The 17,638-nt window shown below is 39.9% G+C and overlaps 1 protein-coding gene across 1 annotated transcript in view; it reads right to left on the bottom strand.

Annotated features, from left to right (window-relative positions):
* LOC105836505 overlaps positions 1-17,638 on the bottom strand; it is a 322,523-nt gene that overhangs the window by 161,752 nt on the left and 143,133 nt on the right. The window contains exon 4 of the mRNA XM_036293301.1: positions 2,450-2,708. Coding sequence (XP_036149194.1) covers positions 2,450-2,708 — 259 coding nt within the window. The remainder of the gene's footprint in view (positions 1-2,449; positions 2,709-17,638) is intronic.

Genomic DNA, 17,638 nt, shown 5'->3' with positions numbered 1-17,638 from the left:
AGGGGGGGTAATAAACGGAAGTGTGGGGAGGCTGCAAATCGGGAGGGAACGGGGGAGAAAAACTTATGAAAATCTGGGATTTATGGGGGCGTGTGAGCGAGAATCGGGGCCGTGCCGCGCCGCTGTGGCTCGGCTCTGACAAATCGTCCGGAAGTTAACGTTCCCCGATCGTCTCTGGATCGCCTTTCCGCAAAGGCGAGGTTGCCCCCCGCTCTGGGAAGAAAAAAAACTTTCGACCTTTTCGATACCCGTATTTCGTATCGAAAGTTTGCATGCGTCTCGTGCCTGACGGCAAACGCTTTCGACGAAGTTGAAGTCGTTCCTTTTTTTAAAAGTCGGGAAATCGATAAACGCCACGATATTGGTTTCAAATTCTTATATTTTGTTTTACCATTTGACTACTTCATAGTTTGCGAAAGAAGCATGTATTTGCAAAACTCACGTCGGAAAGGACGAAAATTGGTAAAGTAAAAATTGCGACTGAAATTTAATGTGAATCAATAAACGTGATCTGAACAAACGTTTGATAACATATTTTATGATGATAGTTTTTCATCAGTTCTGTGCATTGCGCATATTCCTCGAATAGAGTAAACAATTTTTTAAAATAAGAAATTGCCATTTTACATCCAACTTCATGTTGAAACGACTGATTTTTTAAATAAAATCACAGTATCAGAAAAAAGTATCAAAAATTTTCATATCACGCTCTATCATATCTTCCTTTGTAAGCAATAGCCCAAGGTAAACTTTCTAGATTGATTCTAAGGTTCGTCCGTTCTGACGATCTGAACTGAAAGAAAGGACGACAATGATCCGGAATACTCTATGTAGAAAGAAAAATATGCAGGAATTTTGTACAAAGTATTTGCCATTTCATATCACCGAATTCGAAATATAATCTCTGATTGCAGAAAAAGAAATCCCAGTGCTACGTCTCTCTCGATCTTTCGAGCAGAAAAACCCGCGGATATTTCTCATGGAACTTCCGTGCTGAAGTTCCCCGTATTGGCGACCATTCGTAAAAAGACCCGACCGAGAGTAGAATTACTGAAGGAAGGAAGGAAGGAACATGAATGCTCCGGCTGAATGGAAAATGGCAACTATAAGGAAAGTCTAAAAGTTTCGAGCGGCGGAAAACTGAAAACGGAGAAAGCCTGTGAGTTTAAGCGTCGATATAAACGATTCGGTTTCTTGCTTTCGAGAAACGATCCAATCCGAATAGTCACCTACGCCGTTTAGAAGGAAGCAATAATCGTTTGATTCTGTGCATTTCCACGGTAGAATCCTCGATTGCTAGAGTGCCCTTTGTTCGTAACAACAAGAGTAAGATCGAAAAGTTCCCTGTACGCAGAGATAAACGCCATGTTCAAAATTCAACGCGCTTCTTTATCCCATCTTTATTGTAATCTATCAATTTCGTTTGGCTTTTTTTTTGTTTTTAATATCCTCTCATTAAATCTTGAATTTAATCCGATAAAGAACATCATATATATCGATAATGATCAATTATTTCCAAATTAAAACTATAAAAGAGAGAGAGAGAGAGAGAGAGAATTAATTTTATCTCTAGATAAAAATGTCTAAATTTTTAGAGTATTAAAAATCTAAATTGATGGTGTTAATCAATTGTGTTTGAACATTTTAACTGCATTAATTGGCTTCGTGAATCTCGTCGCCAAGAGCGGCTATCGGCAACGCAAGTGGATCGCTTTGTCGAGGAAAGTCTCGGATCTGATCACATAAAGCAAGGATTACTCTAATCCATCGAAATAATTCTGCATTAGAGCGCACACACGGGGTTGGATGCCGGGCTAATCTACCTCGGACCGGGAGCGAGTGCTCTTCGAAAACGCGGGAATTAAACGCGATCCCAAAAATATGAGGGAAACGACCTCTGTTATAATAAATCCCAGAGTAACCAGTAGAAATTTATGCGTCGTATAAGCCAATTATTTATTATACGCCGCCACGATTCAGGGATAGTCGGGACAGAAATCTTTTTAGCTCTCTCGCAACCGCAGTGAAAAGAAAAAAAACGAAATATAGCGGTCTTGATGCGAAAAAACTTGATAATAAATTCGAATGAAAAGATTAAATGGCTATTGTTACACTTCAGAAATAAATGTATACGCAATCAAGATATCTATAATACAACCATGTGCTACAATCTCATAATATAAGATGCCAGTTAATCTTTGTCTTGTGTTTATAAAACGTTGCCTTTTCGCGTTAGCATTAACTTCTATTAGGACAAAACTTTAATGTATCAATATAATTTAGTCGGCTTCCGGCTCATAGAACGCTATTTTCTTAGAATTACTTGATCGATCGCGGCAACTTCCATGTCTAACCATCTCCTACGGTATATCATAACAAGCGCCCTTCTGCGCGCGTTTTATGTTTGATCAGTAAGCAAACGTGAAGAAGAGGGTAAGAGGCACGTTACCTGCGCCAGCCGCCCCTAGCCTCAGGACTGCATCGCTTTGAAGAGATATGGAGAGGGTGGCGGTGTCCTCGAGGCGGGCGAGGACCTCTTCGGGAATGTCCTCAGGTTCGCGGAGGCGGAGGGTGACTTCACCCCCGCCTCCGCTACCCTGACCTCCTCCACCCCCGGGACTCGTCGACGCCGAGTACATGAACACAGATCCGTATCCATGTAATGACTGCAGTGGCAGCCTCACGCCGCCCACCTCTCCGACCGGACCCTGAAAATCGAAAGATGAATCATCGTTAAACGAGTTAATAAAAATAACTTTAGTTATGCAAAATTGTTAGATTTTCTGCATCAGAGATTACAAATATAATTTTTAATAAAACTTTACAATAGATTAAAAGTTATTTATTCATCGATCATATGTATTTCTCTCATTTTTCAAATCATTTATACCTATCAAAAAAATGATAAGTCCATCAATTAATAAAATATAGCAGCAATCTTTGGGTCTAATATTATGAAAACATAATAATGCGTTTCGTTCGGAATACATATATGGAGGAAAAAAAAAACAATAGTTCTGTAAAATGATCGTAAAAACACTCGATACGTAGGTTGCATCTTGGAATAGCGTCGAGAAGCCGCATAATATTTGCCGTGGAACTCGATTGGCAGAACGAGTGGCCGGAAGGCGCGTCTGAATCGATCGTAGCACGCGTCATATTAAATTTAAGGCTACAGTTTTCCCTTCGTCCGGTCGTATCCCGCGGGAAGACCCTCATTCCCTCTTTTGCAGTTTCCTCCCAACTCTCGTTTTTGCTGCTACCGCCGCCCCGCCACTGCCGCCGCAGCCTAACGTTCTCTTTTACGTACGGAAATATTTTGCCAATTTCGCTGTCGATGCAAATTTCAATTCGCGAGCGTCAATATTTGCTGAATCGCGCCGAAAAAGGATTTTGATGTACTGGCATTTTATCCGCCATCGAACGCGCGTTTGACTTCCGCGCGAAAAAGACTCTACGCCGCACGATGAAAAATAAAGACATAAAATTCTCGACAAATGCGAACGAAACAGATCTTTTCTCTCATACGGAAGTACGATAAAAAAACGGCACACACATACAGAGACGCATACGTCCTAAACATACAAAGAGACCTCTTCTAGAAAGAACTGTACTTTGCTTCAGATATTTTAATAGAACGAAGAGATTCAATTATCGCGGCGCGCCCAGTTTCTGATATGCTGTCGGACATAATAAGGAATATCGAAGAAACGTGTTGATAATGATAGTCGATATTATGCGGAAAAAGTGCGACGCAATATCGAGATACAATGGAAATTATCCGATGTTTTGTATCGCGTGATCGATCGCTAAGTTAATGTCACTACCCAGTGAAATGGGATTATAGTGTTCGCTATAAATGAATTATTTTGCTATTTCCCAAACCCGCTAGAGAATGAGATAGTGAGAGAGTTGCCTTCGGCGGGCAAAGTTTATCGATTATTCGGCTATTATGTAAAAATTAGCAAAAAGGTACATATACTTTATTAAAACATAGCGTAATGAAAGATTATTCTTAGAGTGAATTTTTTCATAAATAAAACAATCCCCGCCCATTTTGCAAATTAAACAAAATACTATTGATGACAATCTGATGGAAACAAACTGGTTGAAATAATTTGCAAGCATCGTTATCGACGATGAAAAAATGTTTTTTGGAAATTCACATGCAAGCTCAATATAGATATGTTTGTGCCAAGCATAAATTTGAAATAACAGATGTTGTTTCCGTAAACAGGAAAGTCGACCGATTCGCGTACAAGCCGGCGAGAATTAAAAATATCAGTGTAATACTGGTACAAACAAGGTTTACTGGAAATGTTTGTAGAACTCGGGCACGTATAAATGCCATCTGTATAAAGGCCGGCTAGTACAAACACCGGTTTTAATTCCGACGCGAATCTATACAGATGCGAACCGTACAAATAAAGAGTAGTCCGTTTACCGATTAAAATATTATACGCTATGATAATTGAAAAAAATTTGCCTGTATAACAGTAAAATGTACGCTAATAATATAATATATATTATTATGAAAGAGAAATCTATGAATATTTCCATCAAAGTTTATAAGAAATACAATACTATCTTCACTCATAAGTTCTTATCGATCTTATTTTTAATTAGCCCTATCCTCTCTAAACAATTTTAAACAGACGTAAAAGATTATAATTTTATTAATTAGGAGTTGTAATTGTATAATATTTAAGCTTAGTTTTGTTACGAAGAGAAAGGTATTGTGCGATAGAGTTTGAGTTATAATTAATTATTCGATTGTGTAAATATTACAACCTTATTATGTATATCAAATAATTTAAAAAACTTTTAAAAAAACTTTTGCTAAAGATCATATTAATTCGAAAGCTATTGAATCCTTCGAATAAGGCATAGACTCAATAAAAATAATGTAAAGTATCTTATTGAGAAAGAAAAAAAATTACATTAGTAAGTAATGTTATCTCTTTCACATATTCTGTCATAATGAAATTTATACAAAGATACGAAAGACTTGAAATAATTCTCATTAAAATAAATATATTCTTTTATATACGTGTCTAAGATATGTAATCATATAACTAACTATAAAAGACAGTGAATATATATATATATATATATATATATATATTCTTTTTTTTAATGTTCTAATAACATTCAATATTATTTTTACACACGGTTGTTAAATATAAAAAAATGTGCCAGTGCTTAAAATTTGGTTCCGATAATTTTCTATAAACCTCAAATGCGATTTGCAAATTTTTCGGTAAACTCCCTTCGAAATATTTTCAAAGTACGGTACGCTTAAGCTGGGAAATTTCAAGTTCGCACGTACACCCGTAATGCGTCCGATTTAATGGCCAGTGCCGTGTATCCGGTGGCGCGAATTTCCCCATTGTTAGCGGTCCAGGCGCGAGTCGCGCACTCTCTCTATTATTTACGTAAATTGATTCGTACCGCCGACTATTTCCGCGTCACGTACTCGCAGCCATCGAGCTAGCCGGCTCGGCGTTATAGGCGACCGGCACAAGCCGTCGCTATAGCCGCGTGATGAGAGTAATTTATTTTAATGGTCATTTTCGTAATGGGTCTTTGAACAGGGCGCATGAACATCTCTGAATAGGGCACGTATAGCGTAACACGGGCGGCTCTCCCTCCTTCCTGCTCCTCTGTATGCACGTGGTCGACGTGCCCCCACGCGCAAGAGAGCGCGGCGAGAATGCATGGTAACTGTGCCATTCGCGAAAATGGCACCTGTTACCGGAAACAATGCCCGGCGTCTCCGTGCTTTTCCATTTTAGCAACCGCGAAAACTTTTCCGTTCCACCCCGTTCTTTCTCGTTTTTTTTTTTTTTTTACACCTGGCATTGTAGCGCGGCGCGTGGTGTGACGGGGAATCCGGCACAATTGGCAAAACGACGGCCCATTTATGACGCCCGAGGATCATTTCCATGAAGCTGCAATTAATTGAATCCGTCCCGAGAACTGTGATTTATATGACGCGCCCAGGAAACGTTTTTGTAATAGAAGAACGCTCGCTCGCGTTACAATTAGTCACTTCGCGTTCATCATTATATACGACTATGTACGCGCCAGCATTATATACGATTATATTACGCGACGTTTTTTCTCTCAGTTGCCGAGGGAATATTTTTCGAAATCACTTCTGTCGCGAGTACACTGAGTAAACGAGGAAAGGTAGTGAGATGCGCCGGAAAGTTAAATCGATTTCAAGTTCACCGGAAGAACGAGGACTTTCCGATTCGACTTTCGCCGTGGCAGCAAAAGCTTCAAAGTCGGAATCCGGCGCTCTCGCTCGGCAAGGCGGAAGATTACGGTAATAGATACGGCGGGGATATCTCTGAGAACCGAGCAGAGCGCACACATCGCCCTAGATCGACGTCATTTTCGATACACGCTATTACACGTGCTCGGTCAAGGGCGAAAGTCTCCCCTGAGTACTCGGATAAATATCCACAGCACTCGCGGGATACCTTTGAAAAAAGGACTAATAAATTTAAGATGCTTCGAGTTAGCTTATACGAGTTTTTTCAAGGACTTTAGAAATATCCTTTTACTATTTTCTTATTGATCCGTCGTTCATGTCTCGATACGGTCTATCGCTGCACATTTGTCCGGCGTTTCTCCTTAAAAATCTTTAAATTAATTCCACAGCTTTACACTAATTGAAACAACGTGAGAATAATGTTAGAATGTAGAAATTTTTGAAAAATTGACGAGCCAAATTATTAGAGATTGAAATACTTTGCTCAAAGAAATTATATACATATAAATAAAAATACATAAAAAGCAAAAATTCAATTTGCTTATTATTTTTTCGATAAAATTTTATATTATATTTTTCAAAAAAAAAAATTTAATTTTTGTTTTTTAGTACATGATAATGAATTTCCTTAAAATTTGTTATAAATATATATTTTAAAGCTCAAGAAAATATTCTGTTAAAGATAACAATCACTTAAAAGAAGAAAACTGAATAATTGTTTTTCTTAACAGTAGAATGATATTGATATTTTTCTATGTGCAAAAACAAGGTATTTCATAAAAATTGCGGGCAAGAATTCTTATTAAGTATATATCTAGCGAAAAAAGACTCAATTCTTGCTTCTCGAAAATGCAATCTAAAATTGTAAAAATATTAAAAGATAAATGAAAACACCATAGCAATATATTATTTTATAGTTTAAAAGTGATTTTATCATCTAGGGATTTTAACGGATATAATTTTTCACGAAATGTCGACACTTCGAATTGCTTTTGGGTGATGAAGAGCCGACTCTTCGGGATTTAGGAAGAAGTAATAACAAACGGAAATTACAACTCTCGGAAGCCTGATAGATTTTATTCCAGCACGTATGCAAATTGACAAATTGAATTTCACTTCGCGCGCCGTTCCCAAATAAAAGAGAACGATACAAGCCGATATATGGCCCGCAAAAAACCAAATGAAAAGCGGAAATACGCTCGCGATTTCACGCTGGAGCGCGATTCCGATTTCGGAACATTAATCAGTATCCTTCGTTCCGGAATTTCCAATAAACAGTGCCCAAGTATCAAGTGATTATTCACAAGATGCCGTGAATGGACGACAATTATTCCGATTTCGTCTTTTCAGCTTCAAAAATGTGATTTTTCCTTCGAGAAATATTGAATTTTCTCCAAAGAGCGATGAAATAGTCAGCTGTAATAAACGTTGCAGACACTTTTGTTACTGTGTCATAAATTTGTGTTCATAATAAAAAAGGATATAAATACACATACAATCGCAATATAGTTCTCAATCTCGGTTAAAACGATAGCATACAAATTTGGCGAGCATTCAAAATGTCGTATGTCATGTCGAAAAAGATCGTTGTGTTCAGGAATCAACAAGGTGATGTCGCGAGGATTTTCGGAGCACGAGTCCGTCGATGCGAAGAATGGAAGCCGAGACATCGCGTTGGCATTATGTGTCACATATACGGAATTCACCGCCACGCGGGGGTTGTGCCACGATTGTCTACGTATGTACGGCGAGCTGCCAAGTCCTTTCTCGTACGACAAACAACCGGAAATGTAGCCATAACAATGCGGATATGCGCCGGTGCAGCCGCATGCGCGCGCGAGCTTTCGCGTACACGCGAGGCACACGGACGGCAACGCAGATTTCCTCGGCCATAACGCAAAATGCGAACCGCGCGCTCGTAAACGTGGACCACCCTTTTGCCTGCCCTTCACCCCTCGCCGTCCGCCGTTCGTCCGTCTCGCTCTGAAAATCGAAGCGACCCGTAGCGCACACCACGGCCCATACGAACTTTACTAAATGGAGAGTGCACCGAAAGGATTATCTCTGCCGCGCGCGCGTTTCGGATGTCGGGCTCCGCATCGATCGAGTTCGTTTACGGCATGGACTATTGGGGTTACAAATCAAAGAGCTGGACCGAGCTCTATCGGAGGGGGAAAAAAATGCGAATTGCACGCAGTGGGACGCGCATAGGCACTTTAGTGCGGAAAATCGCGCGCATCTGTGTAAGAGGGAAGATGTGTGGGTGTTTTCCTTTATTTTCAGAACAAATGCAATGGCTAAAAAACATTTGAGTACAACATCCCAATGTGGGTGAGTGTTCTACGTCGAATCGTAGAATGTCACGCGCGAAAAGCCTTTATGACACAAAATAAAAAAACTTTCCAGCATTTTCTCTGTAGAAACATAAACTAATCCCTCGATTTATCCATTTATCGCAGAAGTATCTGCAAACCAAAGAGTTAAGTTTCAATTCTAACACTTTGGATTACAATTTACGAAAAAGCTAAACCTCACATATTTTAACGCAATGACCGATCGAGCAGGCACGAGTGAAATTTGCGCGTGACACGAGAGCCAGCAGCAATTTTCTTTGTTCGCCGTTTCCAAAGCACGAATGACGGAGGCGTGAAAACGCTTACGACAGGCGAGATGGCTGGGCGATCTCGCTTTGTGCATTTGACGTAGCTGCATATTTGCAGCAGCGGCAGGCGGCAGTTGCTCGTCACTGGAAAATTTACGACGGCTTCTTCGCTGTCGCGTCGTTTCCGCGGTCTCTCGTTTCGCCACGATGCCCACGATTTCATCGTATTACCGTAAGCGCGTTTTAAACGTCGAGCTATAATAAAATTTGAATTTAAAAAATATGTCACGCTAAACGTGATATAAAGAATACTAATTGTAAGTAATACTATTCAATTTATTTTTCTCCAAAGACCTTAAATTTATTAGAAAATAATATGTATCTCGACGAAAAATCTTTTCCCTGCGTCGTCAGAGCCATTCTGGCGTTGCCAATTTAATTATGATATAGCGATATACTATGTAGCGAGAATATGCTCGACACACATCGATACATCGCCATAAGGATAAATATTTGATGGCACTTATGTGGAGAAAAGTAGAGATGAGAAAGTGGATGGAATAGAGTGATAAGGGCCAATTACAAACGATATATGAACAAACAACGACCAATATACACAGGCGACACATTTTATATTTCATACCCCTTCTACCAAGTTTACTGTAATGGGAGAGAAAGAGAGAGAGAGAGAGAGAAAGAGAGAGAGAGAGAGAGAGAGAGAGAGAGAGAGAGAGAGAGAGAGAGAGAGAGAGATCGTTTTTAATAATTAAATAGCACACACATATTTGCATATATAAATATATATACAAATAAATAACAAAGTAAAATGAATAAATAATATGCATTTCCTACATTAATAAACAAAATGAATTATTATATTAGATTCATCCATATGTTAATTATAGGCCAATATCAGGCTCCAAATATTAAAAATTATTTTTAATATTGTGATAGAGTGAGAAAATTAAATTACGGGTCTTTTAAATTCGTGGATTTTTACACTTTTCACACTCTCGCCGCTCGACAGCCACGCCTCTGGCCTCTGAAAAAAGGATGTCCGACGAAAAATTCTAGCGTCGTTCCATGGGCAGACGCGCGTTTAAAACGTTCGAGCGATGAATCATTGTTGCGAAAAACGGGTGTATCCGGTTGCAGCGGCGGTCGTTGCATGGCTGTACGAGTCATGCCGCGAACATTGTTTACAAGGTATGTATCTGCACGCCATCGGGTAACGCATGCGACATGTGTAACGCGCTCTATTCACACAACCCGTCCCCCTTTTTTTCTTTCCGCTCTATGTATCAGTGACCCCCGCTAAATTATACGCGGCAGTAGAGTGTCGCGGTTGCACGCAACGCGGAAAACAGATTTCGGGGTAGATCGAAAGCTATTTTGTGGGAGACGTGACACAGTTTCGTTTCAATATTCCGATTTTTTGTAGTAATCAGATCATAAACAAGTTATAATAAAAAATTGAAAATCGCCGAAGAGATTCACCGGAATATATAGCGCATAAAGTGAGAACTAAAGTCAACCCGTTTACCTCTTGTCTGACTTATAATGACATATTCTACTGCGCTCTTACGTATTTCTTTGGCTCTGCTCTTTCGCTCTGCGTTTTTATAATATATTTATTTAAAATCAACTTATTTTAACTTGGTATTTTTTTGAATTATATCATTACATGTTTATAACATTTTATTAAAATTTATAAATGTAGTTTTACAATGTCCAAAGTAATAGTCATAAAAGTTACGTGTAATTTCTCAAATATACGACTATTAAATGTCCACATCGATAAGCCATATCGTGTAAAAGATCGCGCAGCAAGACATAGTCGTGCGATAGCATCGTGGTACACGGAACCCGCTAGAGTAACGGATGAAAACGGAATGGCGCGCACCGCGACGCGTGTAAATGTGTGTTCGCACGATGAATTATCGCTGCAAAAGGGGTGCATCCAGCGGTAACGACACACACGAGTCGCGCCGCGTATCGCGTATTGTTTACAACTCAAAGCGAGCATCGTTGTGCGTTCGCTTTATGCCGCAGCTATCAACCTAGACGACACGCTCAGCATCCCTTTTTCGCTCCTGACAGATAAAACGCGCTCCCCCGCTGTATTTATCCCGGCCGTTAAATCGGTCGTGTACCAAGGTACAACGTGGAAACGCGACGTGTCGTCGTAACGGATGGTACGGACAAACTTTTCGGACGGAAATGTCGAGTGCCCGTCGCGTGCACCCGTCCCGCAATAACATATTCCAAATTGGACCAAGGCAGCACACGCGGAAAAATAAAAACGCGCGAACATGGTTTCAACGCGCGAACGTGACATTATGATTACAATGTAATGTCTGCCTAACACGTTATCAAGTTTATCCCGGGAAAGATAACAAGGAGCCTACAAAAGTGATGCAGCCTCCGGGGAAATTATCCCGCTAAGATCATCTTCTCGGAAGAACTCGACGCCTTTTGCTCCTGGGTTAAGGAAAATTACATAGCCAGGTTAAAAACGACTTATTACACTGAGAAACATTATTACTATATTCGTTATTTATCGCGATTCTGATGTAGTGTGGATCTCATTTCACATACTAATGCGTCTATCTATTCTAACTTTGTGATTAAAAATGATTTGGCAAGCATAATTCAATTGCAATAACAATATAACATACGCAAATAATGTCAATAGAAATGTCATTAAAATCGCATTAGCATGTGAAATATTTCTCGATATTTTCCGTTGCAAATAATATTCTGCCATGTCATAAAAGAATATTTTAATTGGTCGATCTAAAATCTAAGAATCGAGTCCACAGAAGTAGGAAATTAAAATCAATCCACCGCCACGATTATCCCCTCAACTTGCGCGAAACTTCGGTGAAGTAGCTGGCGTGAAACTGGCGACACAGAATCGCACTTGCGCGACAAAGAAACGGTCAATCGATATTAATCGGCCTCGGGATGTAGACGTCGATTCGCGCGATCAACCAAAGGGACAATGGATTCGCGTGGTCCGCATTGACGAAACGCCGGCAGGGAGCCGCGGGCAAAAAGAAAATTGCGCGGAATCGATTAAAAATTCCATTCGGAATCGCGTGTGCCCGCGCACACACGCACACCAATGCATCATCTTGCGTAAGTAACTTCCACCCCTCGTGCCTGCAAATTTTCCTCCCTCGGCGGCCCCGCGAGAATCGCGTAATTACGGCGATCCCTTCCCGTTTACTCTGCCACCTGCAGCCCCCGAAGCAACGTGCGGATGGTCACCATCCCCTGTTGGTTTCTCTCTATATCTATACCAGACCACCCCTGATCGCCGATTTCTCTCTTTCTACCTCCCTCTCTCTCTCTCTCTCTCTCTCTCCCTCTCTCTTGCTCGCTTTCTCTTGCCAGCGTTTGCTTACTTGTTATTATAACTACACAGTCGTTTATCAGAGCTTTGATAATTAACTCGAGTATTATCAAGATATATATTACAATTATCGATGACGGGTATTTCCTTCAGATATAAACGAAAGGAAATATTTCGTATTAAGAGAAATTATATTTTCCGACATTAAATACTCTTTCAACTGATTTTTTATATAAAAGAATATTCTTAAGATATTCTTGAATGGTGTTTTTACTTTCTTTTTTTCAAAATAGAACAGTATAATAATAATGCTTTTGATTATTAATGAGTTATAATATTTGTGTTTTAAATCGTATCGTGCTTTAAACATTTAGTTGCAAAAATTTAAATCCATATCTTTTACTACATATAACTTTAGGTATTTATTCTGTTGTTATACATGCTGCGTTTGTTTACCGGTGGTAAATGCGTTATAAGATATACGATACTTGATAATAAACTGAACAGGCCAGTAGCGTGAGTTTTGAAACACGTTACGGTTGAGCCATTCGAAAACAGATGTAATTAATTAAATATAAAGCATTTCTCGAACTGAATTTATGACGTTGCAGTTTCTACTATTAATTTCGATCTAAATTGCATTGTGATATTATATTAAATCCGCAACCGACAGCGTGATGACATTTTGTATTCCATCCCGCAATTAGCAATAATTATTTGCGCCGCACGACTAATCATGACCCAGCGCCCGGGCACGAAATAAATGACAAGTGGACAGCCGACGGGTTCTTCCTATTTACGGAATATCTAATTGCAAAATCGTGGAAACACAAGAGGTTAGAGTTACACAAAACTAAATTGAACAACGAGCGCGTTATGAATAAGCGCATATGAAATAGCCGTGTAATCTACTACAGCCGCGGCTCTATTATGCCAATAAATGTAGCCCGGTATACAAACAATGGGCATTACATCGACGGCCAGTTCATTTTGTGCTTTCGTTAACAAATAGAATCAAGCTTGAACGCGGACGCGGTGGTTTGAGCTTTCTCTATACTCTTACTATGAATATCGAATATACAGGGTGTATCTCGAGCAGTGTCTTCTTCATGAAGACGTGAATTGGTTTCAATGTTCAATAAAAATAATTCTAATATTGTGTATAAAAGATATCAAGTGATTATAAATTACAAACTGTAGGAGAGATAATTAAATCGCCTCTCGCGATTCATTTCATTAAAACTTCACTTCAACGAGAAATTAACGACGAGGCTCGAAAATAAAAATCAAGCTATGAAAAATAAAATGTTCAATGAAATGTAAACTACAGTAAAATCAAAGGGTGTCCAACGCTTCAGAGACACCTTGTATAAACAGCTAGTCCGGAATGGCTGTAACAGTTTATACGAGATGCGCGCGGAACACTCCCCCGGGCTGCGATACCACCATTTGTTTTCATTAAAAGTTATTACTGGCCATGTAAAAACTTCAATGCGCGCGGTGGTAACCTTTTAAAACCGACCGGTATATGCCGCCATTATACGCAGAATAATTTTTTTGCTGTGCGAAGTACATTTGCCACGAATAATGTTCTCGTTGGAAAATTATTTTGCCGATACAGCGCGCGTGTGCGTTTCCATGATTCCGCAAATTACGATCATTACAGGAATATAGTTGTACAGTTTTGTGGGATATTACACCAAATAATAGCGTATAACCGCGAATGTTAATGCGTTTCCCTCTGCCGTGATACTCGTTCCATAGATTAAAAATTTCGTCTTTTGTAATAATCAAAATGGCTATTGTCACTTTCCAGATTAGCGGCCGCGTTATCAGCAATTAATTGGAGGATTTTTATACGGAAAAAGACGTTCGCTCCTGTTAATTATAAAAAAAGATATAGATTACATGATCCTCAACTAAGGTAACAAAGCCGCCGTCGAAATGTAATGACGCAGCGAAGAAAGCACATTTGTTAATAATATTTTGTTTTGGTACACTGTCAGCAGCTAGGGATTAATTGTACAGAAATTTCTCTCCGCGTCGATATGCGCTGACAGACGAGAAAAAGCGATAAGTTAACGCGAGTAAAAAAAGCGCCTTCCATAACGGCGAAAGAACTACAGATTTCGACAAAACGTAGATACAGCACGGATATATCGAAGCCGCCTGTTGCGTTCGCGTAGATTGATGAAAAATGTAATTGTCGAAACTGTCGATAACTTTCACGTACATATGTATATATTCCTCATGTACATACATATATATTCTAGGCCAGGTAGTATAATAACATTAGTTAACAATAGTTAATGTAATAACGCCTTTTCGTAATTGCATTCAACGTGAATGCAAATTCTTCACCTGGAAGGTTTGTTGAAACAAAAGAGAAAATTTCGAATGTTGTTTTAAGCGATAAAAATAGCATTTTTCAAAAATATACAAGCTGATTCCTTCCTCGCAATCGCATCAGAACAAAACACGTGCCCCTATCTTAAATGTTTCTTCGCGGGATAATTCGTGGCAGACTTGTATTAACGCCCTAGATTGCATATAATAAAACGGATTGCCTTTTATGGGTACGCTTTTGTCGACGAGCGCCTTTCTTTTATTCCAGGCGTAATTACGAGCAGCGCCGTGAAAAAAAAAAAAGAAGAGGACTAAAGAGGAAATGCAAGTGGAACGGGGATGAAGAGGCAGAAATGGCGCAGAGAATACGTGACGCACGAGGTTGCGTCGGACACGATCTACTACTCATCGTGCTTTCCCAGAAAAAAAGCTGATCGCGAATTTCTCTATGCGCACCTCGACAAAAAAAACAACCGAAAGAGCATTACGCATTTTACTAAACGCACGAGTGATTTCGTACTTTCGTTTATTTGGCAACGCGATAAAGTCAGTTCGCCGGTAAAAGAAAGCTGCATTATAAATTATATTCACAATGACTCTTAATAATGTTGTATTATTAATTTAATTTTGAAGCCGGTAGTTCTAAAATATCAATCTAATTAGCAGTTGCTGTAAGTATAAAAAGAGAACGTTGACTTAAAGCGAAGGGCGAGCAAGATGAACAATGCTAAGAGGTAAAAAAAAGTACGCAAGGCAAACGAAGCGAGTATTTATACGACGCTCCGCACTTTTGAGAGCGGATAATAATAAATTAAAAACTTCGCGCGAGTATACGAGAAAGACGACGAGAGAATTTCTCATTCAAAGGAAATCGAAGCGAGCGAAACTGATCGACTGCAGATAGGAGAAATTCAAATTATTTACGGCTGAATAATAACGAATGATTCATGAGTGCGATTATTTACGACTAAAACGGTCAATGATTTATGCAAGCGGCGATAGTTGCGGCAAATCACGGGCCATAATCTCGACTATCCGCGGCAGCAAATGGATGCACTCATCTGATAAACGCACCTCGCAAACGACGAAGCGCAGCTGCATTCCGCCCTCGCCTCTCTTCGTCGTACTTTGTTCGCGGGCGCGGGTTGGTTACCTGGCACGGGCGATGATTAAACAGCGCCGTGGGGACGCTTTTCTCTAAAAGAAGGAAAAATTGCGGCGGGAATCCGCGACGTCGAGGGCAGGTTTACGCGGTGTCGCATCTGGTGTCGGGCGCGCGCGCGACGACACTTGCAGCGCGGCCACGAAACAAAAACGGCGTTTATTACTCGCCCCATAAAGGTTGGCGTTGTTGCATGTATTGTACCCACGCACTTTCTCACGCACGTAACATTTCCGCATGCTTTTCTTCGCGAGACCGTGTGCGATGTACCATCAACGATATGCGAATAAGACTTATCGCCGGTATAAGAAAGAAGAATATCTCGCGGACTGAGACAAAAGTTGTTAAATTTTCCTACTTAATTCAGTTTTTTCAATTCAAGTATTTTTATATTTGACTATGAAATACGCATATACTTGAACTAAAGAAATTTAATCAAATTAACAACTTTTCTTCTCGATATAAAGACAATTTTAGAAAGAAAAAAAAATGAGGTCAAACTCGATTATCTCATAAATTTTCTTTTAACTTTTTCGCAACAGCAGACGCAACGCAACACGCTAAAGTACCAAGTAATATCAATTAAACACAGCGTGTATCGAAAATGTGGCGTCGGGACTGCAAACTCATGTAATTTTTTCATTTTGTTAAATTATAAAGGACGCGTGCGATAAATTAAAATTTTATTCTGTCCTTTTATCGCGCGGCCGCATTTTCCGTTCGTTTGAATATGCAGTATTAAAATATCCCATCGGCGCTTAACTACGTTGCAAATGGTGCGGCTATAGTTGCGCAACAATTACTTTACGCAACGTTGTAGCAAATAATTTAATACTTTCCGAATAACGGGGTGGGGGAGACACCGCGAAACGCGCCCGATCGTTCCGCCATGTAAATGTTCGCGAATTGCCGACGAGAACGAGTTGTACCGTCTGACAGCGGACATTTGTAACTATCGATGTCGCTTTTGCTATAACGAGTGGCGCACAACCGTGCGCCGTAACTGGAGCAAGGTATTCGAGCGAAGCGCTAACACTCGGGGAGTTGCGCAATTTAAATTACTACCGCGCCGAGTTGTAGCACCGGTGTGCAGATAGTCACTCCTGGGAGCATTTACATGCGAAATCCCGTTCGCTAAACATCCGCGTCGCGCGCGCTGCACTGATAATATTATGCGTTATCGACTTCGTGCAACTTGTTTTTAAAGCGCTCCCGATTGTCCGAGAATTATCGCGGCTAAATAACGTCAAGATATCGCGAGGCGATGGAACGTACGGATTATCGCAGCCTCATGTATCGATTCAAAGCAATACGGTGTCATTGCATTGTTTCTGTGTATCATTTTTGTATTATACACATATTGCATTCAATAAAGTTATTTTTTAACTGCTTTCATTCTTATTATTATAACCTTTCATTATTTTATATGTATCACCTGCGTTTTGTTCATTTCAAGATTTATTTTTACAAGTAAGGAGATTTAATAAAAATTATATTTGTAAAAAAATGAAAAAAATAGAACAGTGCCAAGCTTGATCAAATTTAAGCACAAATAAATTTCTTTGACAAAAAATACAGCGTGAATGGCTGCAGCTACAATTGTTAGCAACGGATCGCAATTTGTCTCGTGATGGAAATTACGTTTGTCGTCGTTAGAGAAAAAAAAATCTCGTGTGGATTTGGCTACCTCATCGAGAACGCACTTCAAATTCGATTTCTCACAACCGTTTCTTACCAAGACGAATGGATCGTTCTCGCAGTGAGAGAACGTCTTGCGAACGACGGAGCACTCGTGTACGCTTGTCAGTGGCGTCCCGACCCACGTCGTCGCGACGCGCGCGGGGCCACGAGCTTTATGAACGATGAGCTTATATGGGATGTAACACGTGC

The sequence above is a fragment of the Monomorium pharaonis genome, chromosome 10 (assembly GCF_013373865.1).
Source record: "Monomorium pharaonis isolate MP-MQ-018 chromosome 10, ASM1337386v2, whole genome shotgun sequence".
Lineage (NCBI taxonomy): Eukaryota > Metazoa > Arthropoda > Insecta > Hymenoptera > Formicidae > Monomorium > Monomorium pharaonis.
The sequence above is the reverse complement of the archived record's forward strand: the minus strand, read 5'-3'. Positions and strand labels throughout refer to the sequence as shown.